The sequence below is a fragment of the Callionymus lyra genome, chromosome 18 (genome assembly GCF_982586985.1).
Source record: "Callionymus lyra chromosome 18, fCalLyr1.hap1.1, whole genome shotgun sequence".
In the NCBI taxonomy this organism is placed as follows: domain Eukaryota; kingdom Metazoa; phylum Chordata; class Actinopteri; order Syngnathiformes; family Callionymidae; genus Callionymus; species Callionymus lyra.
Genome location: NC_141835.1, coordinates 3,966,786 through 3,991,209, shown reverse-complemented (window position 1 = coordinate 3,991,209; position 24,424 = coordinate 3,966,786). Strand labels below are relative to the sequence as shown.

Sequence of the window (24,424 nt, the reverse complement as noted above, 5' to 3'; positions counted from 1 at the left end):
GAACTGGAGAAGACCCTCTCACACCTTGTTTCTGCTAACCTCTCCTCCTGGTGGTCTCAGCTTCCCTGGGTGGATACGCCCACAAAACCCTGGCGTCCTCAGACACTATTTATACACAGCAACATTGCACAAGTCAACATTTCAGATGTTCAGGTAAATGCAGCTTTGCTGGAGAAAGAAAAGTATAGACAACAAATAAATCAGAGTTTGAAAAACAATAATAATAAAAGAAAATGACATCCCAGCAGCAAAACATAACTACCAGCATCAATGAATATTTATTAAGAGAGAGAAAAAAAGACTTTTGAATTAACCTGGATGATCTGTTTCAACTGGAAGTATTTCAAGTGCTGCCTGTCTCTTGTAGGAACACTACTGAACTTTTCTTTTGTTTGATATATGACAAAAAGATTTCATATAACAGGAGACTGATCAAAACAAACACATTGAGACTGTTCTACATGAGCTCTGCTAATACCCCAAGATCTTCAATATTCTGACCTGCTCCAGTAGAAGAACTCACATTTCCCCGATGCTTATAACTCTTCACTAGCTGTCAGTATCTTTCAGGATCAACTTTAAAATTCTGTTTCTTTTCATGGTCAGACCTTCCATCAGTGATCTGATCCAGACTTACACCCCAGCTCGGGCTCTGAGGTCTGTGGATGAGAATCTACTGATGGTTCCTGAACTTCCGGACCAGAGGAGAGAAATCCTTCCAGACTCTTAAGCTTTGGAACGATCTTCCTCTCCCTCTGTTTTTGATGATCTACTGAACCTTCTACTTTCACTTCCTCGTGGAAGATGGTTCCATGTAAAGTTTGCGTAAACACTTGACGTCCATCGAAGCATGAGCATAAGTTTTCCAGCTGCCCTAATCCTGCCTGATAATCAGTAATCCAATTTAATTTACCGTAACCTATTTATATGACAGCAAAGGATAGGGCTAAACTGGACAGCCTTATTAAGAGGGCCGGTTACGTCCTAGGGCGCCCCCTGGATCCTGTGGAGGAAGTGTCTGGGAGGAGGATACAGAGCAAGCTGGCCTCCACGAGGAAGAACTTATCTCACCCTCTCCAGCACACACTGAGGGCATTGAGGAGCTCCATCAGTGATAGGATGCTCCATCCCAGGTGTGTGAGGGAGAGGTACTGCAGGTCCTTCCTCCCTGCTGCCATCAGACTCCACAACAAGAACACACCAAGATAATTATTTAACTGCACCTTTCTTGTTATTTTTGTAAATATGATTGTGTATATAATATAGTGCAGATTTATTTTCTATTCTATTTAGATTTTTTTTTTTTTTTTTTTTTTATTTCTGGGTGTTTTTTTGGTATATTGCTCTTGCTGTTGTTAAACCGAATTTCCCCTCGCGGGACAAATAAAGGTTTCTGATTCTGATTCTGATTCTGATTAATCTTACAAAATCTCATCTGAAATACAGTAAAATAAATATAAAAAAGGCTTGTAACATTTACACAATCAAACCTTCTCTTGGCTCTCCTATCTTCTGTCCTGCAGGGAGGAAGCGAACTATGTAAAGCAGCAATGCATGTGATTGGAAAACAGGTTTGGCTCCCCCTAGTGTCGAAACAGTGTATCTGCAATTCCATCGAATCTTCTTCCACGTGTGGATTTGTTGATTAAACAAGGTAACACATTTTTATCTCATGGTGTTTTTTTTTTTTTTATCATTATTGTTAATATGTATCCGTCTGTAATGATTTTTGTGTTGTGTTGTGTCCTTTTCCAATTAATAAAATACAAATACAAATCATTACTCGTTGTTCTTAGTCTGGTCAAGTAGAAGTTTGAGCTGATGTTTTTATTCATAAGTGATTTGTGTGAGCCCTGTAGCTGGTGTAATGTTACATTCTCAGAGCTCTTTTCTGATGTATTAGCGAGGGTTGTGTGGAACACTTGTATGTATTACCCCAGATCTCAGCGCAGTATTGAAGGTGTGGAGAGATTAGTGCGCAATACAAAATACTGTGCTTTTTGATCGACTATTTTCTGGGCCTTCCATAGTATGGAGACGCTTCTAAACTTTCTTTTTAAATGTGTGATGTGTGGCTTCCAACTTAACATTTCATCAACAATCATAATAATAATATCACCAGGGAGACTTAAGTTAAGTTGGCTCGGTATTAACAGACTTACCATCTTTGAGCTCTAATACCTCTTTATACAAGTTATTAAAAATAACAAAGCACGAAGTATTTTGATCACTGTTACACTAGCTATGTACTACACGTGTACTCACACGTAAACAGCAAAAATCCTTTGAAAGAGCCTCCGCAGCAGCGACATCAGATGAGGGACCATCTCTTACACCATATGTGTCAAACTTAAGGCCCGCGGGCCAAATGTGGCCCGCCATGTGATTTTATGTGGCCCGCCTGCCTTACCTTGACCAATGAGCAAAAAAAAAAAAAAAACGGGGGGCGATGGGCCATACAGTCTGTCTGTCTGTCTGTCTGTCTGTCTGTCTGTCTGCTCGTATCAACAACATCAGCCCACCCGAGATTGTCATCCACGCTACGTGTTAGCATTAGCTCTCATCGCGGCACGCACACACACACACACACGCACGCACGCACACACACACACACACACACGTGTCCCTGGCCTGTCAATCGCTCCCTGTCACATGACCGATTTCAGCAGAAAAAAGTGTCGCACAAGTTGCTGGCTGCTGGCTTGTAATGAGTAAAATACATGTGCGGGTCTTAATCATTAAAGGGGATATTCTTTAATTAATTCATACAAATGTGCTATACGTGCTATGCTTATATAACTGCAGTGCTATGCAACATTCTGTTTTCTGTAAATCTACTGAGGTGAACAAACACACGAACATTGCGACTCAGCCCCGACACTGCACCGAAGGATCCGAGGTCAACGAGAGGAACCTCCCTGTTTCACAACCATCGGCATGTCAGTTGATAACAGCACCCTGGTAACCGTCAGAACAGGAACATAACAATTAGACTTGGGGCCTGACACCGAGAGACACCGATGGACCCACCCGTAAGGAGGAGACTTGGGGCCTGCCACCGAGAGACACCGATGGACCCACCCGTAAGGGGGAGCAACGGCGAAGGAAGGATCCAAGTGCTCCAACCAGGCCGCGTATCGCTAAACAACGCCCGCCTGCATCTTTGACTTTGACCAATGTAAATCACAAGATTCTCGTACAAAACGAGTCTGCGCACTCTGCTTAGGTATCCTTTTTGGAACATCAGCTCACCTGAGAGGTTGTTCCGCTTAGGTCCGTGCACGTTGGACTGCCAGCATATATCTGCTCTTACGCTTGAAATAAAGCATTTTGTTTTTAACCTTTTAAAATTCTCCGACTGCCTGATTTCCAAAATTCACAACGCTTGTAAAGAAAACTACATTTACCCACAATGCATGCCTACCGTATTATGTTCCCCACGATTGACGCATCACTGCTGCAGCGTCTCCAAGTCAATGCCAACAGGTGGACTTGAGAAATACAAATACATCCTCGCAAAATGTCCAAGAAGAGAAGAGTTGATGCGGAGGGAAGGATATTTAAAGAAAGGTGGGAAGACATGTTTGTGCTTCAAGGAGAAAGGTTGTGTGTCTTTGGTGTTATGAGGCAGTGTCGGTTGTCAAAGAGTACAATCTACGCCGGCATTTTGACACCAAACACGGAGCTAAGTATGTCACATTTACTTATTTTCATAACATGACCAGAGAGAGGAGAGGATCCACTTGGTGTGTTCAGGATCTACTCGTCCACAAGAACTGACAGCCAATATATAAGCTGGGGAACCTAAAAACGTGACCAATAACTGGTTGTGAGACTTTCTTTCTTGTTGGGACATATAAAGACTCACCAATCTTATTTTCCTGCAATTGATTTATTTTTTCTCTGCTTGAGATGACAAGTGACGACACATGTGCATCAACAGGAAAAGTTTCTTGTCAGACTTATTTCAGTTGCAACTTATTAGTCTTGAGCTGTAAGTTTTGGCTTATTTTTATGTGTAACAATGTATTTAGTACCACATGCAAGGCTGAGTGCAGCCATTTTTATTGTATTGTAAAATACTACATCATACATGTTGTTAGCAGCTCACAATGTTGGTTTTACAGTAGTTATGACCTCAAGTAATACATTCAAAGTCATTTAACATTAAGGAGTAGTTACATTTATTTTACATTAGCTTACATTTAGTTACATTTATAAGGTGATAAGTAATAATGATGATGTGGCCCCTGGTGAAAAACAGTTTGACACCCCTGCCTTACACTGACAAAAATGTAGTATTGAAAAATATTGTCTGATTTTAACCAGCAGAAATTCATTCAAACGTATTTTTTTCCACAAATAAATAATTTTGATATATTGTCACTCCAATCGTTATTTTTTAAAAACATTTTACTGTTTTGTTTTAGTTATTAGTTATTTTTTTATAACATGAACTATTAACTATTCATTATTCATATCTACATTTACATGGAATTTTTCATAAACATTTTGTAATATAAACGTATTTGAAAGCGCTGATGATCACCAAACGTATGTCACTTATGTAGTACCTTCCTATTAAGTTACTACACTCATTAGTTTTACAAATGTTCCTCAAAATTGTTTTGTATCAATATTTTTATGCAGTTTTTCCACATGCATGTTGTAATAACTTTGTAATTACAACTCTGATGGTCACCAAACGTATGTCACTTATGAAGTACCTTCATATCAAGTTACTACACTCATTAGTTTTTCAAATTTATTTTGTAAATTTTCAAAATCACTAATTATGTGCAATATTTTACATACATTTTGTAATAACTTTGTTATTACAACTCTGATGGTCACTAAACGTATGTCACTTATGCAGTACCTTCATATGAAGTTACTACACTCATTAGTTTTTCAAATTTATTTTGGAAATTTTCAAAATCACTATTTTTGTGCAATATTTTACATACACTTTGTAATAACTCTGTAATTACAACTCTGATGGTCACCAAACGTATGTGACTTATGAAGTACCTTCATATCAAGTTACTACACTCATTAGTTTTACAAATTTTCCTCAAAGTTGTTTTGTATCAATATTTTTATGCTGTTTTTCCACATGCATGTTGTAATAACTTTGTAATTACAACTCTGATGGTCACCAAATGTATGTCACTTGTGTAGTACCTTCATATCAAGTTACTACACTCATTAGTTTTTCAAATTTATTTTGGAAATTTTCAAAATCCCTAATTCTGTGCAATATTTCATGTACATTTTATAATAGCTTTGTAATTACAACTCCGATGGTCACCAAACGTATGTCACTTATGTAGTACCTTCATATCAAGTTACTACACTCATTAGTTTTTCAAATTTATTTTGGAAATTTTCAAAATCACTATTTTTGTGCAATATTTTACATACATTTTGTAATAACTTTGTAATTAAAACTCTGATGGTCACCAAACGTATGTGACTTATGAAGTACCTTCATATCAAGTTACTACACTCATTAGTTTTTCAAATTTATTTTGGAAATTTTCAAAATCCCTAATTCTGTGCAATATTTCATGTACATTTTGTAATAGCTTTGTAATTACAACTCCGATGGTCACCAAACGTATATCACTTATGAAGTACCTTCATATCAAGTTACTACACTCATTAGTTTTTCAAATTTATTTTGGAAATTTTCAAAATCCCTAATTCTGTGCAATATTTCATGTACATTTTGTAATAGCTTTGTAATTACAACTCTGATGGTCACCAAACGTATGTCACTTATGAAGTACCTTCATATCAAGTTACTACGCTCATTCGTTTTTCAAATTTATTTTGGAAATTTTCAAAATCACTATTTTTGTGCAATATTTTACATACATTTTGTAATAACTTTGTAATTAAAACTCTGATGGTCACCAAACGTATGTGACTTATGAAGTACCTTCATATCAAGTTACTACACTCATTAGTATTTTCAATTTTATTTTGGAAATTTTCAAAATCCCTATTTTTGTGCTATATTTTACATACACTTTGTAATAACTCTGTAATTACAACTCTGATGGTCACCAAACGTATCTGACTTATGAAGTACCTTCATATCAAGTTACTACACTCATTAGTTTTTCAAATTTATTTTGGAAATTTTCAAAATCACTATTTTTGTGCAATATTTTACATACACTTTCAACACGTCCTCACACCCGAGGCGTCATACCGTCCGACGCCGTGCAATTTCCCCGTGGCGTCACTAAGGTGACGTTACAGGGGGGACAAAAACGTCGGTTTTTGCCTACCCCGGTCACCCAGTAATATACAGAGCACCCCCCGACGTCGGATTCAAACGACCCGGGTTACATTTGACGCGTCGCCCACCTCTTCGTTGCCATGGTAACGTGACGTGAAGTGTCGCTGTTGTCATTTGGCAACCGTAATTCTATAACTATGTAATTCTATAACTATGTTATCTTCTTGTTATTTTCTTCTTGTTATTTTTGTAAATATGATAGTGCATATATAATATAGGGCAGATTTTTATTCTATTCTATTTAGATCTTTCTTTTCATTTTATTATTCTATTTCTGGGTGTTTTTTTTTATTTGAGGTATTGCGCTTGCTGTTGTTTAAACTGAATTTCCCCTCGCGGGACAAATAAAGGATTTCTGATTCTGATTCTGATTCTATGAAGCCCACTTGAAATGTTTAATGTCAACAGTGCGATTCTACCCCCGATTGTGCTTAACGACCTCGAACCACTTTAAGGAGGTACAGAGTGAATATAAATCGGTAAAAAATGCTTAATTTTAATTTTTTGAAGCTTGGATTGTTCACGCATCGCGGAAGTCAAGAGGCTCTCGCGGATTAATACATGCTTAAAAGGTCCTGTAAAAGTGACTATATTGTATATTTTTAGGTGTTTCAACTCCATAATGTTGACATTGTTTTATGAATGAGTAAAATAAAGTCTGTGCTATTTCGTTTGATCCTCTTTATAATCCGGTGCGCTTTTCTATGAGATTGCGTTTATGGACATATGTTTTCTTTTTATTAAACTGCGATTATGAGCGTCTACGTGACGTTTGTCAACAGTAATCGCGATCCTGCAGAGGTGACGTCACACACGCTAATAAACTGATCGTGCAGAGGTGACGTCACACCACAGGAATGAAATGAGATATTGTGCTTGTTTGTTTAAAAGCGCCATGGATTACAATTGTAGATGTGTGCTTGTATAAAGACCGAGTTAAGTTTAACTAGTGTATAACGAAGGTAAATTAAATGTTTGAAGATTCTGTCACAAGATGGCGCTGTTTGTTCGTTAGAAGAACTAATAAGTAAATAACGATTTGTTTTCTTCTTATAAATGTTTGGACTTCGCAACTACTTTGACCTTTTTGTTGATTTAATGAACTCGTTTTGTTACATTTGCCAGTAAAATAATGTTTAAAGTTACACTGAGTCGATAATAGTAATATTTTTCTTGTTTTTCTTGACGCTAATTTCATTTTTGTGTATTATTCCTGTCATGATATTGATCCGTCCATCCATCCATCCATCCATTCATCCATCCATCCATCACTTCTTTTTTAGCATTTAAAATGATTCTTTATCGTTTTATTATTTTATTTTTAAAGGTTTAAACTCAAATCTGTCTCCAGAACTTCGTTACAGCTCAAACTCAACAGCGCCACCTGCCGGACATGTGGTGTCCTGTTTTAATAAAGCGCTGAAAATAGTGTTTGATAACAATCTTCAAACATCACATCTATAGACGATAATTCTCTAAAAATCTTCCTAAAGATAAATATTCATGATTCAATTTGAAGATTTCGTTTCTGAGAGTTTCTCATGTTAAAGATAAGAAGTTCCTTTATTATAATCTGGTGGTTTAAAAAAAGATCTTGTTGTTTGTGTCGCTGTAGAAACGTTTCCTTCTCATGTTTCTGGATCAACAGACTCTCGTCAGGACCTGGTTCGGGGCCTCCAGGTGCAGGTGCAGGTTCTGGTTGTGGTGAAGTCGTTTCTCCGAGCGAGACCTTCTCCGAGACCACATCCTCTCTCGTGTCTGGACCTGATCCTCCTCAAACGACGCTTTTCTGTCGAATCACTTTAACGTCTTTGAGTCGAACTGAGAAACCTGGTGTTTGACAAACGTGTCTGTTGTTCAAAACTGATCAAAACTGATCAAAACTGATCAAAACTGATCAAAACTGACACAAACTGATCAAAACTGTTCAAAACTGATCAAAACTGATCAAAACTGATCAAAACTGTTCAAAACTGATCAAAACTGACACAAACTGTTTCAACTGAAAATCTATAAAATGATGTCACAACATGATCTGGATCTTATGTGTTTGTGTCGTTTAACTATCGTAACAGTTTATTTTGTGTCTAAACCAGAAGGATCGTCTCGCCTGCAGTTCATACTAAACTCTGCAGCCAGAATTCTGAGCCGCTCTAGTAGAAGAACTCACATTTCTGCTTCAAACTCTTCACTGGCTGCTCTAGTAGAAGAACTCACATTTCTCCTTCAAACTCTTCACTGGCTGCCAGTTTCTTTCAGGATCATTTTAAAATTCTGGTTCTTACTTTCATATCTATTCATGATCTACTGACTCCTTCAAGAAACATCTGAAGACATTTTATTTGAGCTTTTCACAGATTTTATTTGACTCGTGTTTGTCTTATGTGTCTTGATCTTTTAAAGTATATATTTTAACTGTGTATTGTTTTGATTGTTAAAGTTCTTTATGACCCTGGTCTGGAAACATCTTTACAAATAACTATTACTTTAGTTCAAGATATTCTTCTCTGTATTTAACCTCATTTAAATCTCTTTTAAAACACATGTGTGAGTAAAAAACACATTAGAGTCAGAAATACAAGTTAAACAAGTTTTTTTAATGACAAAGAAGAAGAAAAATGGTTACAAACATGTGGTTAAATAAATGTACAAACACGTCAGATATTAAAGTTAAATTGAAGTAATTATCTTCTTTTTATTTTCTCCCAGAATAAATGTTTTAATCACCAAAACACATTTGTAAAAATCAACGTTTCTGAGAAGATCTTGTTTCATATAAAATGACATTCAAACCAACAATAAAACATGTTTTTCTGATCAAATGTAATGTTTTAATCGAGAAAAATAACATTTTTCGTTCTTATTTCATCAATTATTAACGTCTTAAAAGTGTTTCATGTTTATTTTCCTCTGAAGAAACATTAGTTAGTGATTCTCGTCAATAAGTTTCAATTTTACTCAAAAATAAAGTCATAAACGAGTGAAACACAAACTCTGGAGCTTGAGTTGAAACCTGTGAGACGCTGCCTTGCTCAAGAGAGGGTTTCAAACCGTCGTGGACGATCACGCGAGGCGCTGAAGGAGAAGAAAGAGTTTTTTAATCTGGTGACACCAGCGCGTGGACTTGACCTCTGACCTTGACCCTCCACAGCAGCAGCGCGACGAAGAGTCCGTACACGACGCTCTTGCAGATCAACACCACGTAGGACAGTTTTCCCGCCTGCGTGACCTTCAAGAACGCCTCTGTGGAGGTCAAAGGTCAGCTCGGCCACCAGACGCAGGACGTTCCCATAGTTACCTCTGCTGATGCTCGACCTTTGACCTGTGCGGGGGGGAGAACATGAGCGACGTTCCCGTGAGCCTCCCTCCCGCGGACGTACCTGTGCGCTCCACACCTGCGAGCGAGTCCTCCACGTAGACGGTGGTCTCGCCGTTGAAGAAGCCGACCCTGCAGGTGAAGCTCCGCCCCTCGCTGAAGTCCTCGGGCGCGACCCTGAGCCTGCTGCTGATGCTGTAGGACGACGGCGCCCGCACGGCCTCGGGGTCGGTGGAGACGCCGTCCGTGACCTCGCGCCCGTCCACGGACCAGGTCACGCTGACGTGGTCGGGGTAGAAACCGGACGCCACGCACGCCAGCGTCAGGCGCTCGGGCCGACACTGGCTGAAGGACGGCGACAGGACTTTGACTGACGGTTCGCTGACGTTCAAACCTGGCTCTGAGGAAACAATCTTTGTTCTTCATCTTTGTGTCGTTTATTTCTTATATTTAACGCTTATTTATTCTTGATTTGACTTAATCCATTCAATTCTTAAACCTACGGAACAAACTCATGATTTATCGAAAACAAACTTTATTTAATTCAACACATTTTATTATATATTCACCAAAATAACTACATTTTTAAATATAAATGTTATGATTAATTCAATCTTTTATTAAGAAAATGTGTTGAAGCTTTTGTTTACTTTCTTTTGACAAAACAGTATTTTATTCATTATTTGAGTCACTTTTTTAATATTTATTATAATTTTTTAATCTTTTTCTGCTCACTTTTGTTCAAATAATTGATGTAAAAATATTATTTTATTTTATTATTTTATTTTTTTTTAATTTGTGAAAACTTTAATTCTTCAACACAAAAAATGAATTATTTAATCGAATGAAACCTTTATTTAAATTATTAAATTCAACACATTTTAATATATATTCTGCCAATAATTACATTTTTTAAATTTAAAGCTGTTTAATTATCAATATTTTGTTTACTTTCCATCAACAAAATGATGTTTTTATCCATTATTTAGGTCAACTTTTGCTCCGAAAATTATTATTATTAAAACTAATGATGTATTAAATTCAACACATTTTAATATATTCTCCGACAACTTTTGTTCCAATAATTGATGGAAAAATATTATTTCAACTTTTTATTTTATTTCTGAACTTTAATTCTTCAACACAACAAAATAAATTATTTAATCGAATGAAAACTGTATTTAATTTAATACATTTAAATAAATTCTGCCAAGAATTTCATTTTAAAATATAAAGCTTTTTAATTATATCAATATTTATATAATTGGTTTAAGCTTTTGTTTACTTTCCTTTGACAAAATAGTGTTTAAATTAATAGTTTTCATTATTTTAATTTACTTATAACTTAACACATTTGAACAAAGTAATTATTTATCTAATAATTTATTTGAACACATTTTAATATATCCATCTAAGAATGAGATTTTAAAATATAAATGTTTAAATATATCAATATTCATCAAATGTCTCGAAACTTTTTCGTGTTTCAAACTAAACCAAAAGTAGCAAATTTAGTACATAGTTATATTCGTAAATAAACTTCATGAGAACCGTCAGTAAACTCCTGAGGATTCTCAGTACATTTTTAAACACATGTTCGTAACTTAACTTTAATTTCAACATGTTTATTACGTGAAAATCCACCTGAACTTATACAAAACTTATTTTCTTTTTTTTAAATACCTTCAACAAGAACTTTCAAAAGTTACATTTTCTTTTTCAAATGTTTCCAAAAGTATGTTGAGCTACTAAATACTGAAGAATATCAAAAGAATATCAAAAGAATAACATGAAAATAAAAACATATTTACCTAAAACTGTGAGTCTGGTTCCTTCTCCGAAGTATGCTTTGTTCTCGTCACAGTGTCCGACGCCAAACTTGAAACTCTTGACTCGTCTGCACACGTTCAAACACACGTTCAAACACAAGAACTTGACTCGTCTGCACACGTTCAAACACACGTTCAAACACAAGAACTTGACTCGTCTGCACACGTTCAAACACAAGAACTTGACTCGTCTGCACACGTTCAAACACACGTTCAAACACAAGAACTTGACTCGTCTGCACACGTTCAAACACACGTTAAAACACAAGAACTTGACTCGTCTGCACACGTTCAAACACACGTTAAAACACAAGAACTTGACTCGTCTGCACACGTTCAAACACATTCAAACACACGTTCAAACACACGTTCAAACACAAGAACTTGACTCGTCTGCACACGTTCAAACACAAGAACTTGACTCGTCTACACACGTTCAAACACAAGAACTTGACTCGTCTACACACGTTCAAACACAAGAACTTGACTCGTCTACACACGTTCAAACACAAGAACTTGACTCGTCTGCACACGTTCAAACACAAGAACTTGACTCGTCTACACACGTTCAAACACAAGAACTTGACTCGTCTACACACGTTCAAACACAAGAACTTGACTCGTCTGCACACGTTCAAACACACGTTCAAACACAAACACTCGTTCAAACACAACTTAAACGTTTCTCTTCGTCATTATTCTAAACTCCAAAAACCAAACTTTTCAGGAGAATGTTGTTCTGCAGCTGCAGGTGTCCAGTGGGTTCAGAAGATCCGAACGTTGAGACTCACCTTCAAACGTCTGCTGGTTCTCAGCGGGAGGAGGTTCTTGTTCAGCGTCTCAGGCGTTCGTACCACCGTGGGCCCCCCACAGTGATCCCTCGTCACTCAAGAACTTCTGCTTCAGGTTCAAACCTTCAGTGTCGGCTCACGCTTCCCGGCACTTTCAGGAAAAGGAACGTTGAGGTGTGAAGAAGACGAGGGTCGGTTTCTATCGAGTGACGTCACGTGACCTTCCTGAAGATCCCAAACCATCTCTTGGCCCTGGCCCCGCTCTGTGGGTCCGAGTCTCTCGCCAGACGAGACCATGACCTTCAGATCCAGAGTTGATCAACAAACTGAAAACCTCTCCAGAGAATGTTTTTAATTTCATGGAACGTGTCGAGGTCAGAAGGTGCTTCTCGTCAGTCCTGCTGCTCCGGTCGAGTCACTGACTTCTGGAGGTGTCGTCGACCGTCACTGGACTGATGAGAAGATTCCAAATGTTTGAAGCTTCAACATGAGTAGACGTCAGCCTAGACTGAACCCAAGCGACCCCTCAACTCCTCCGAGTCTCCAGATGGACTCAGTAGATCCTCCGACTGGAGAAGGTTGACACTGAGACCTGCAGCACCAGAGTGGAGCAGAACCAGCAAACACAGGCTCTGAACAACCATCATGCAGAAGATCTGTCTCTTCGACCCAGAGACTAGTACGATGAGCACAACGTCATGTGACAGGAAGTGAGTCATCTTTACCAGCGGTCGTTTTTCTCTGAAATACGTTTTGTTTCTCTTACATATTTTATTATTAACCTAGTAATAATAATAAAACCTAATTTCATATCGACAAACTTGAATAATAAATAAAAATATTCTAAATCCGTTTTTTTTATTGAGTAGCAACAATGCTTTTAAAAACCTTTGACCAAACAAAAGACATGGACGACCATTAACGCTGGCATTAACTTAAGATATTTACTTAAACGTATACTGCACCTGCTAGTGTTAGTTTAGTAAATACGTTTTATTTTGTACATCTTTATAATCGTATGGTTTGAATCGCGCTGTATTAACAGGAAGTTTACAATAAAGTTGATATAAAAAAAGAAAAAAAAGTGATGCATTTGACTTCCGGTCTGTTTAAACGGGATTAATATGAGAATATTTTCTATAATAAAACAACAAGCGTTTTATTTTAAAATAGTAGATCGTCATTTTATTATTTACACGTTTGTTTGAGCGATTTTATTTTGTGTTATTTTGAAGTTGATTTGATTTAATGTTGTTGTTTTTTTAAATTGAACGTTTCATTCACGGTGTCAATCAAGCTCGATGGCCAATCAGGCTCCAGCCTCTCAGGTGGCCTGATTGAAGGGCGTGGCCAGACAGAAGTGGCGCGGAAACGCCACAACATTGTTTACCAACTGCTATGAAGAGAAAATATAAAACATAAAAGTGTTTTGACATTAAGGTTGAAAAAAACGAGTTTAACAAGGATTCATGCGGTGACTGTGAAGCTCAAGGAGCGCTAGTAAGAGTCACCTGGAGGCTAGCATGGAGGCTAGCATGGAGGCTAACAAGTGAAGGCTAGCATGAAGGCTAGCATGAAGGCTAACAAGTGAAGGCTAGTCCAGTGAAGAGGCGGATCGTCGAGTAAGTTCTTGTCAAGGAAACTAGTAAACATTTATGAAAAAGTACTCATTGCGTGTTTTGTTGACCTGCACATAGGAAGTCAGCCTGTACGAGCCGTAGAAGGGTTCAGGGGTCGCCATAGTATGACGTCAATGTGAAGCGTCGTGTTGAGCAGGTGAGTCAAATCCTTTTAAATCAGTTTCATCGTTCAAGTGCAGTATTTACCTCATTGAAAATAATAAATCGCTACACATCGAACCTGGTTTTTCAACACGTCTCTTGAAATGTCCCTCATGTTTGACACGTATTAATCCTCTTGAGGTCTGGATGATGTTTATTTATAAATACAAATCTAAAGTATATTTGCTGAAATCAAAAATACTTTTTCATACATGTTTGGGATTGAAAGGCAGAGTTGTTTTTATATTGGTAACTGTGAACAGTTGTTGTCTTGTATTCATAATATTTAATCCTATTCAATAGTTTTTCTTGCAACTTTCATAGTTTTACAAAATGATTTGGTCTTTTCAATGACGTATATTGGACAAAAATGAGGCTCATGATTGACAGCCTCCGTCAAAAAGTGTTGAAATCATGTCTTGGTCAGAAAGACGCACATGGATGGAAGCTTAGAAGTCAGTCGACCATATTGTGAAGTTGAGTGAAAGAATTTTGTGGATTTAAAGAGTGAAAAGACTGATAAACTGATCAGTGATTGACTTGGTTGTGAGCTCAGATGCTGCGGAGTGTTTGTGGTCTGCTGCACACGTGTGTTGTTTTTGTGTATCCTGGCAAACTTTTGTGTCACCGTGGTAAGAAATGAGCACAAGTAAACTCCAGAATCATTTGGCTGCAGGTTCTTTACTGTTAACACTCCTGTGTTTGAAAATAACATCTTTGCTTCAACTTTACCACGGCGAGTATTCTTATATACGATTTCCAGGATATGTATCCGAACCACTAATGTCAGTTGTTCTCTTGTCGACTGATAATACCACAACATTTCGAAAAAGCCTCCTTGACCACTTGCTTGACATTGTATGTCAGTAGTGTGACCCACGTGCAGCAGTAGTTCAGCAGGCTGCTGCACTGCAGCGCTGCTCCCTGGAACACTGGGATCCTCAGCAGACACACAGAGAAGGTGGAAGTGAAGAAGTGGTGAACCTGCAGTGAGAAGCAGGAGCATCGTGAGGACCAGAGCTGAGAACATGTTGAGCTGTGATCACTCTGGCTCCAGATCCAGGATCTTGATGAGCACTTCCTGTCACATGATGAAGCCTCTGAAGCGTCGCTGTCCAAAGTTACATGATTGAAGCTGATGTTTGCACTTTCACTTTGCTTCATAGATCCACAGACCGAGAGGATTTAATTCTTAAACACAGTTACCAATAAAGTCTGAATCAAAAGTCAGAACTTTACTTTAACTTTCATATCTTAATACTCATAATTATTTAGTCTTTTCAGGGACGTTCATTTGATGATACAACCGAGGGTCACGTGTCTTCGATCAAAAACCACTGGTTCAGATGTTCAGAAAACAGATTAGATTTGATTAAAACTAAAAACTTGAGATTTTTGTGCATTGATCTCTAGTCCCCTTTCTGGTGGTTACAGACCAGCTGGTCCTCATTCCCCACTTTCACCAAGAGGTCTGGTGGACTTTATTAATATTTCATTACATTCTATTATAAACTTATAATCCATGCGTTTGTGTCTTCAAGTTTAACTATTGTAACAGTTTATTTTGTGTCTAAACAAGAAGGATCGTCTCGCCTGCAGTTCATACAAAACTCTGCAGCCAGAATTCTGAGCCGCTCTAGTAGAAGAACTCACATTTCTCCTTCAAACTCTTCACTGGCTGCCAGTTTCTTTCAGGATCATTTTAAAATCCTGGTTCTTACTTTCAGATCTATTCATGGTCAGACCTTCCATCAGTGATCTGATCCAGACTTACACCCCAGGTTGTAAACGTTGTAACCCTCTGATCGTCTCGCTTCAGTGTGATCAACACATGTTGAGTAAAAATATTGACTCTGTTTGTATAAAGTGATATAATAGTAAAGTATATCAAAGCCTTGTGAGTAAACAACTGCTAGTATTTGTCAAATACTTGTGATGATGTTGAAAATTGGGCCTTTATCCTGTTTTGCACTGAAAAGAAATGTGAGAAATGCTGCTACAAGTTTATGTAAAAATGAACTGACTATTATCGTGGTTATTTTTAAAGTTTCAGATTCTAGATGGAAGCGAATGATTGTTGGTTTCTTGATCTCAAGCTAATTGTTTGTCAGCCCCTCATGTGTGGAACAAAATACTCTCTTCACTAGCGTCCTTGTTGACCTCTGTGCAATTGTCTTCTGCAAGCTTTTGTAGAGTTACCAAACGTTTCTCTACACTTTTGTGAAAATCAAAATAATAATAGTTCATGTTTGATTGACAGCATCTATCATTAAATGTATAGAGAGGAATCATGTCTTGGTCAGAAAGTGTGGACGCTGACGCACACAAAGTAAAAACATACAGAGAAAAGTGTGTGATGGAAGCTTAGAAGTCAGTCGACCTTATTGTGAAGTTGAGTGAAAGAATTTTGTGGATTTAAAGAGTGAAAAGACTGATAAACTGATCAGTGATTGACTTGGTTGTGAGCTCAGATGCTGCGGAGTGTTTGTGGTCTGCTGCACACGTGTGTTGTTTTTGTGTATCCTGGCAAACTTTTGTGTCACCGTGGTAAGAAATGAGCAAAAATAAACTCCAGAATCATTTGGCTGCAGGTTCTTCACTGTTAACACTCCTCTGTTTGAAAATGGCATCTTTGCTTCAACTTTATCAGGGCGAGTATTTACTGGGCCCGTACCCCAGTTGTTCACCCAGAGAATTAATGCCAGTTGTTCTCTTGTCGACTGATAATACCACACCATTGAGGAAAAGCTTCCTAGACCACTTGCTTGACATTGTATGTCAGTAGTGTGACCCACGTGCAGCAGTAGTTCAGCAGGCTGCTGCACTGCAGCGCTGCTCCCTGGAACACTGGGATCCTCAGCAGACACACAGAGAAGGTGGAAGTGAAGAAGTGGTGAACCTGCAGTGAGAAGCAGGAGCATCGTGAGGACCAGAGCTGAGAACATGTTGAGCTGTGATCACTCTGGCTCCAGATCCAGGATCTTGATGAGCACTTCCTGTCACATGATGAAGCCTCTGAAGCGTCGCTGTCCAAAGTTACATGATTGAAGCTGATGTTTGCACTTTCACTTTGCTTCATAGATCCACAGACCGAGAGGATTTAATTCTTAACCACGGTTACCAATAAAGTCTGAATCAAAAGTCAGAACTTTACTTTAACTTTCATATCTTAATACTCATAACTATTTAGTCTTTTCAGGGACGTTCATTTGATGATACAACCGAGGGTCACGTGTCTTTGATTAAAAACCACTGGTTCTGATGTTTAGAAAACAGATTAGACTTGATTAAAACTAAAAACTTGAGATTTTTGTGCATTGATCTCTAGTCCCCTTTCTGGTGGTTACAGACCAGCTGGTCCTCATTCCCCACTTTCACCAAGAGGTCTGGTGGACTTTATTAATATTTTATTACATTCTATTATAAACTTATAATCCATGCGTTTGTGTCTTCAAGTTTAACTATTGTAACAGTTTATTTTGTGTCTAAACAAGAAGGATCGTCTCGCCTGCAGTTCATACAAAACTCTGCAGCCAGAATTCTGAGCCGCTCTAGTAGAAGAACTCACATTTCCCAGATCCTTCAAACTCTTCACTGGCTGCCAGTTTCTTTCAGGATCATTTTAAAATCCTGGTTCTTACTTTCAGATCTATTCATGGTCAGACCTTCCATCAGTGATCTGATCCAGACTTACACCCCAGGTTGTAAACGTTGTAACCCTCTGATCGTCTCGCTTCAGTGTGATCAACACATGTTGAGTAAAAATATTGACTCTGTTTGTATAAAGTGATATAATAGTAAAGTATATCAAAGCCTTGTGAGTAAACAACTGCTAGTATTTGTCAAATACTTGTGATGATGTTGAAAATTGGGCCTTTATCCTGTTTTGCACTGAAAAGAAATGTGAGAAATGCTGCTACAAGTTTATGTAAAAATGAACTGACTATTATCGTGGTTGTTTTTAAAGTTTCAGATTCTAGATGGAAGCGAATGATTTTTGGTCTCTTGATCTCAAGCTAATTGTTTGTCAGCCCCTCATGTGTGGAACAAAATACTCTCTTCACTAGCGTCCTTGTTGACCTCTGTGCAATTGTCTTCTGCAAGCTTTTGTAGAGTTACCAAACGTTTCTCTACACTTTTGTGAAAATCAAAATAATAATAGTTCATGTTTGATTGACAGCATCTATCATTAAATGTATAGAGAGGAATCATGTCTTGGTCAGAAAGTGTGGACGCTGACGCACACAAAGTAAAAACATACAGAGAAAAGTGTGTGATGGAAGCTTAGAAGTCAGTCGACCATATTGTGAAGTTGAGTGAAAGAATTTTGTGGATTTAAAGAGTGAAAAGACTGATAAACTGATCAGTGATTGACTTGGTTGTGAGCTCAGATGCTGCGGAGTGTTTGTGGTCTGCTGCACACGTGTGTTGTTTTTGTGTATCCTGGCAAACTTTTGTGTCACCGTGGTAAGAAATGAGCAAAAATAAACTCCAGAATCATTTGGCTGCAGGTTCTTCACTGTTAACACTCCTGTGTTTGAAAATGGCATCTTTGCTTCAACTTTATCAGGGCGAGTATTTACTGGGCCCGTACCCCAGTTGTTCACCCAGAGAATTAATGCCAGTTGTTCTCTTGTCATCTGATAATGCCACACCATTGAGGAAAAGCTTCCTAGACCACTTGCTTGACATTGTATGTCAGTAGTGTGACCCACGTGCAGCAGTAGTTCAGCAGGCTGCTGCACTGCAGCGCTGCTCCCTGGAACACTGGGATCCTCAGCAGACACACAGAGAAGGTGGAAGTGAAGAAGTGGTGAACCTGCAGTGAGAAGCAGGAGCATCGTGAGGACCAGAGCTGAGAACATGTTGAGCTGTAATCACTCTGGCTCCAGATCCAGGATCTTGATGAGCACTTCCTGTCACATGATGAAGCCTCTGAAGCGTCGCTGTCCAAAGTTACATGATTGAAGCTGATGTTTGCACTTTCACTTTGCTTCATAGATCCACAGACCGAGAGGATTTAATTCTTTAACACAGTTACCAATAAAGTCTGAATCAAAAGTCAGAACTTTACTTTAACTTTCATATCTTAATACTCATAATTATTTAGTCTTTTCAGGGACGTTCATTTGATGATACAACCGAGTGTCACGTGTCTCCGATTAAAAACCACTGGTTCAGATGTTCAGAAAACAGATTAGACTTGATTAAAACTAAAAACTTGAGATTTGTGTGCATTGATCTCTAGTCCCCTTTCTGGTGGTTACAGACCAGCTGGTCCTCATTCCCCACTTTCACCAAGAGGTCTGGTGGACTTTATTAATATTTCATTACATTATATTATAAACTTATAATCCATGCGTTTGTGTCTTCAAGTTTAACTATTGTAACAGTTTATTTTGTATCTAAACAAGAAGGATCGTCTCGCCTGCAGTTTATACAAAACTCTGCAGCCAGAATTCTGAGCCGCTCTAGTAGAAGAACTCACATTTCCCCGATCCTTCAAACTCTTCACTGGCTGCCAGTTTCTTTCAGGATCATTTTAAAATTCTGGTTCTTACTTTCAGATCTATTCATGGTCAGACCTTCCATCAGTGATCTGATCCAGACTTACACCCCAGGCTGTAAACGTTGTAACCCTCTGATCGTCTCGCTTCAGTGTGATCAACACAAACTCCTCCTCGTTTACGAAAACAAGTCCTGAATATATCCTCAGACTTGACCCGCTTAGGTTTTATTTGACACTGTTCAAACCGATATTAACCTGCAAGTCAACTGTTTAAACCCACATGTTGAGTAAAAATATTGACTCTGTTTGTATAAAGTGATATAATAGTAAAGTATATCAAAGCCTTGTGAGTAAACAACTGCTAGTATTTGTCAAATACTTGTGATGATGTTGAAAATTGGGCCTTTATCCTGTTTTGCACTGAAAAGAAATGTGAGAAATGCTGCTACAAGTTTATGTAAAAATGAACTGACTATTATCGTGGTTGTTTTTAAAGTTTCCAATTCTAGATGGAAGCGAATGATTGTTGGTTTCTTGATCTCAAGCTAATTGTTTGTCAGCCCCTCATGTGTGGAACAAAATACTCTCTTCACTAGCGTCCTTGTTGACCTCTGTGCAATTGTCTTCTGCAAGCTTTTGTAGAGTTACCAAACGTTTCTCTACACTTTTGTGAAAATGAAAATAACAATAGTTCATGTTTGATTGACAGCATCTATCATTAAATGTATAGAGAGGAATCATGTCTTGGTCAGAAAGTGTGGACGCTGATGCACACAAAGTAAAAACATACAGAGAAAAGTGTGTGATGGAAGCTTAGAAGTCAGTCGACCATATTGTGAAGTTGAGTGAAAGAATTTTGTGGATTTAAAGAGTGAAAAGACTGATAAACTGATCAGTGATTGACTTGGTTGTGAGCTCAGATGCTGCGGAGTGTTTGTGGTCTGCTGCACACGTGTGTTGTTTTTGTGTATCCTGGCAAACTTTTGTGTCACCGTGGTAATGAATGAGCAAAAATAAACTCCAGAATCATTTGGCTGCAGGTTCTTCACTGTTAACACTCCTCTGTCTGAAAATGCCATCTTTCCTTCAACTTTATCAAGGCGATTATTTACTGGGCCCCTACCCCAGTTGTGCATCCAGAGAATAAATGCCAGTTGTTCTCTTGTCGACTGATAATGCCACACTATTGAGTAAAAGCTTCCTTGACCACTTGCTTGACATTGTATGTCAGTAGTGTGACCCACGTGCAGCAGTAGTTCAGCAGGCTGCTGCACTGCAGCGCTGCTCCCTGGAACACTGGGATCCTCAGCAGACACACAGAGAAGGTGGAAGTGAAGAAGTGGTGAACCTGCAGTGAGAAGCAGGAGCATCGTGAGGACCAGAGCTGAGAACATGTTGAGCTGTGATCACTCTGGCTCCAGATCCAGGATCTTGATGAGCACTTCCTGTCACATGATGAAGCCTCTGAAGCGTCGCTGTCCAAAGTTACATGATTGAAGCTGATGTTTGCACTTTCACTTTGCTTCATAGATCCACAGACCGAGAGGATTTAATTCTTAACCACGGTTACCAATAAAGTCTGAATCAAAAGTCAGAACTTTACTTTAACTTTCATATCTTAATACTCATAACTATTTAGTCTTTTCAGGGACGTTCATTTGATGATACAACCGAGGGTCACGTGTCTTTGATTAAAAACCACTGGTTCTGATGTTCAGAAAACAGATTAGACTTGATTAAAACTAAAAACTTGAGATTTTTGTGCATTGATCTCTAGTCCCCTTTCTGGTGGTTACAGACCAGCTGGTCCTCATTCCCCACTTTCACCAAGAGGTCTGGTGGACTTTATTAATATTTTATTACTTTCTATTATAAACTTATAATCCATGCGTTTGTGTCTTCAAGTTTAACTATTTTAACAGTTTATTTTGTGTCTAAACAAGAAGGATCGTCTCGCCTGCAGTTCATACAAAACTCTGCAGCCAGAATTCTGAGCCGCTCTAGTAGAAGAACTCACATTTCTCTGATCCTTAAAACTCTTCACTGGCTGCCAATTTCTTTTAGGATCCATTTTAAAATCCTGGTTCTTACTTTCAGATCTAGTCATGGTCAGACCTTCCATCAGTGATCTGATCCAGACTTACACCCCAGGTTGTAAATGTTGTAACCCTCTGATCGTCTCACTTCAGTGTGATCAACACAAACTCCTCCTCGTTTACGAAAACAAGTCCTGAATATATCCTCAGACTTGACCCGCTTAGGTTTTATTTGACACTGTTCAAACTGATATTAACCTGCAAGTCAACTGTTTAAACCCACATGTTGAGTAAAAATATTGACTCTGTTTGTATAAAGTGATATAATAGTAAAGTATATCAAAGCCTTGTGAGTAAACAACTGCTAGTATTTGTCAAATACTTGTGATGATGTTGAAAATTGGGCCTTTATCCTGGTTTGCACTGAAAAGAAATGTGAGAAATGCTGCTACAAGTTTATGTAAAAATGAACTGACTATTATCGTGGTCGTTTTTAAAGTTTCCAATTCTAGATGGAAGCGAATGATTGTTGGTTTCTTGATCTCAAGCTAATTGTTTGTCAGCCCCTCATGTGTGGAACAAAATACTCTCTTCACTAGCGTCCTTGTTGACCTCTGTGCAATTGTCTTCTGCAAGCTTTTGTAGAGTTACCAAACGTTTCTCTACACTTTTGTAAATTGAAAATAACAATAGTTCATGTTTGATTGACAGCATCTATCATTAAATGTATAGAGAGGAATCATGTCTTGGTCAGAAAGTGTGGACGCTGACGCACACAAAGTAAAAACATGAAGAGAAAAGTGTGATGGAAGCTTAGAAGTCAGTCGACCATATTGTGAAGTTGAGTGAAAGAATTTTGTGGATTTAAAGAGTGAAAAGACTGATAAACTGATCAGTGATTGACTTGGTTGTGAGCTCAGATGCTGCAGAGTGTTTGTGGTCTGCTGCACACGTGTGTTGTTTTTGTGTATCCTGGCAAACTTTTGTGTCACCGTGGTAAGAAATGAGCAAAAATAAACTCCAGAATCATTTGGCTGCAGGTTCTTCACTGTTAACACTCCTCTGTCTGAAAATGGCATCTTTGCTTCAACTTTATCAGGGCGATAATTCAGATATCGGATTTCCAGGAAATGTAGCCGAACCACTAATGTCAGTTGTTCTCTTGTCGACTGATAATGCCACAACATATCCGTAAAGCTTCCTAGACCACTTGCTTGACATTGTATGTCAGTAGTGTGACCCACGTGCAGCAGTAGTTCAGCAGGCTGCTGCACTGCAGCGCTGCTCCCTGGAACACTGGGATCCTCAGCAGACACACAGAGAAGGTGGAAGTGAATAAGTGGTGAACCTGCAGTGAGAAGCAGGAGCATCGTGAGGACCAGAGCTGAGAACATGTTGAGCTGTGATCACTCTGGCTCCAGATCCAGGATCTTGATGAGCACTTCCTGTCACATGATGAAGCCTCTGAAGCGTCGCTGTCCAAAGTTACATGATTGAAGCTGATGTTTGCACTTTCACTTTGCTTCATAGATCCACAGACCGAGGATTTAATTCTTAACCACGGTTACCAAGGAAGTAATATTTTTAATTATTTAGATGAGCAATTTTTTTTTATCAGATTATTGTTGTAAAAGCAGATTCAGGACACTTTAAGAGTGTATATGCAAAAGAGTAATTACTCCACCTGCTGGAGTTAACCTTCATTACACCATCTGGATCCTTCCTACTGCAACACTTCATTTGTTTGTTTTACAATATCTATACAGCATCATCTTGGCCATTTCTTTGAACATTTCAAATGAATTATTTGAGAAATGTTTTGTATTCTGACTGAACTACACAACAAATGGGTTAATACTTGTTTGTTTGTGTTGGTTTTTAAGCAGCTGATGTTTGTTGTTTATCTTCTAATGCCGGAGACAAACAAGAATATTCACTCCTGCTGGTCAAACTGAAGAATGCAGCAACTCTTGAGTTTCAAATACAGTGAAATGTCAACGACTAGAACTACATCTGTTAACGACACTAAATGACTTCGTCGACTGATATATTAAGTTAAGGATTTTTCCCAGCAGTTTGTTTTGTCAGGAATGAGGATCAGCACCTCTAACTTGAAGCCATGTCTGTCAATCAAACAAGCGTGAAATTCTCTCTGATGTTATCTGGAAAGTAGAGCAGCAGCGAAAGCCGTTGCAGAATCTGAGTGCATTTGAAAGTTGCTCATCTACCACTTCCTTTCTGCGCTGTAGCGTCTCGCCACCTCCTTGGAAACAATGTTTCTGTGTGGTTGACACGCTGACGTTTGAGTTTCTCTTGACAACGACAAGATGTTGTTTGTGAAACTTTTAAATCATTGAACCGACATGTGTGTGCGTGTCATCACGTCTACTCTAGATGTGAGTTAAACATACAGAAGGTGCTAATGGAGACCTGAAGTTTTCCAGGCATGACTTGAAATGATGAATGTTTAAGAAACAAAACCAATGCTTTCTCACTATATACCCAGCAGTATCTTCGTAATATGAACCGTTCACAAGCCACAAGTTCTTTGAGCTTGCGTGTGGGAAACCCGTCAGCTTTCTTTTCTGTAGCTTTTAATGAAGTTAATAAGCAGTTATTCAACCATATAAAACACTACGAACATATTCTGTGGAAATCACATTACACGGCCCTTAAGATGGTCAACATGAGAAACATCATATCATTAACGTTACAAATTACTGTGTAATATTCGTACATTTTACATAAATGTCAGTGAATGTCACTTGTATCTTAATAAAACAACTTCACCACCAAGATTTTTCTTTTTTACATCTCTATTAACTAAGATAATACCTACATTTGTAGCTCGG

At 38.3% G+C, this 24,424-nt stretch overlaps 2 protein-coding genes across 2 annotated transcripts in view; one reads left to right on the top strand and one right to left on the bottom strand.

The window, feature by feature from the left end:
* Nucleotides 1–8,886: 8,886 nt before the first annotated feature.
* Nucleotides 8,887–22,966, bottom strand: LOC148060128 (uncharacterized). The gene is made up of 9 exons (XM_087780383.1): nt 22,817–22,966; nt 20,777–20,884; nt 18,739–18,846; nt 16,819–16,926; nt 14,908–15,011; nt 11,438–11,523; nt 9,691–10,026; nt 9,609–9,632; nt 8,887–9,553 (listed from the first exon to the last, which is right to left on the bottom strand). The coding sequence occupies exons 1-9, from the start codon at nt 22,964–22,966 to the stop codon at nt 9,408–9,410; spliced, it is 1,170 nt and encodes a 389-aa protein (XP_087636509.1). The 3' UTR covers nt 8,887–9,407.
* The window catches only part of LOC148060126 (uncharacterized), a 34,581-nt gene continuing 23,761 nt past the window's right edge, over nt 13,605–24,424 (top strand). The window contains exons 1-2 of the mRNA XM_087779445.1: nt 13,605–13,868; nt 13,944–14,022. The gene's annotated coding sequence lies outside the window, so the exon portion shown is untranslated. The remainder of the gene's footprint in view (nt 13,869–13,943; nt 14,023–24,424) is intronic.

Excerpts from the sequence above, each read along its gene's own strand:
- LOC148060128 (XM_087780383.1), bottom strand. The coding sequence starts at position 22,966 with ATGTTCTCAGCTCTGGTCCTCACGATGCTCCTGCTTCTCACTGCAGGT. Across the intron at positions 15,012-16,818 it reads TGAACTACTGCTGCACGTGG|GTTCACCACTTCTTCACTTC; the intron begins GTCACACTACTG and ends TTCTCACTGCAG. Across the intron at positions 11,524-14,907 it reads CTGCTGAACTACTGCTGCAC|ACGAGTCAAGAGTTTCAAGT; the intron begins GTGGGTCACACT and ends GAACGTGTGCAG.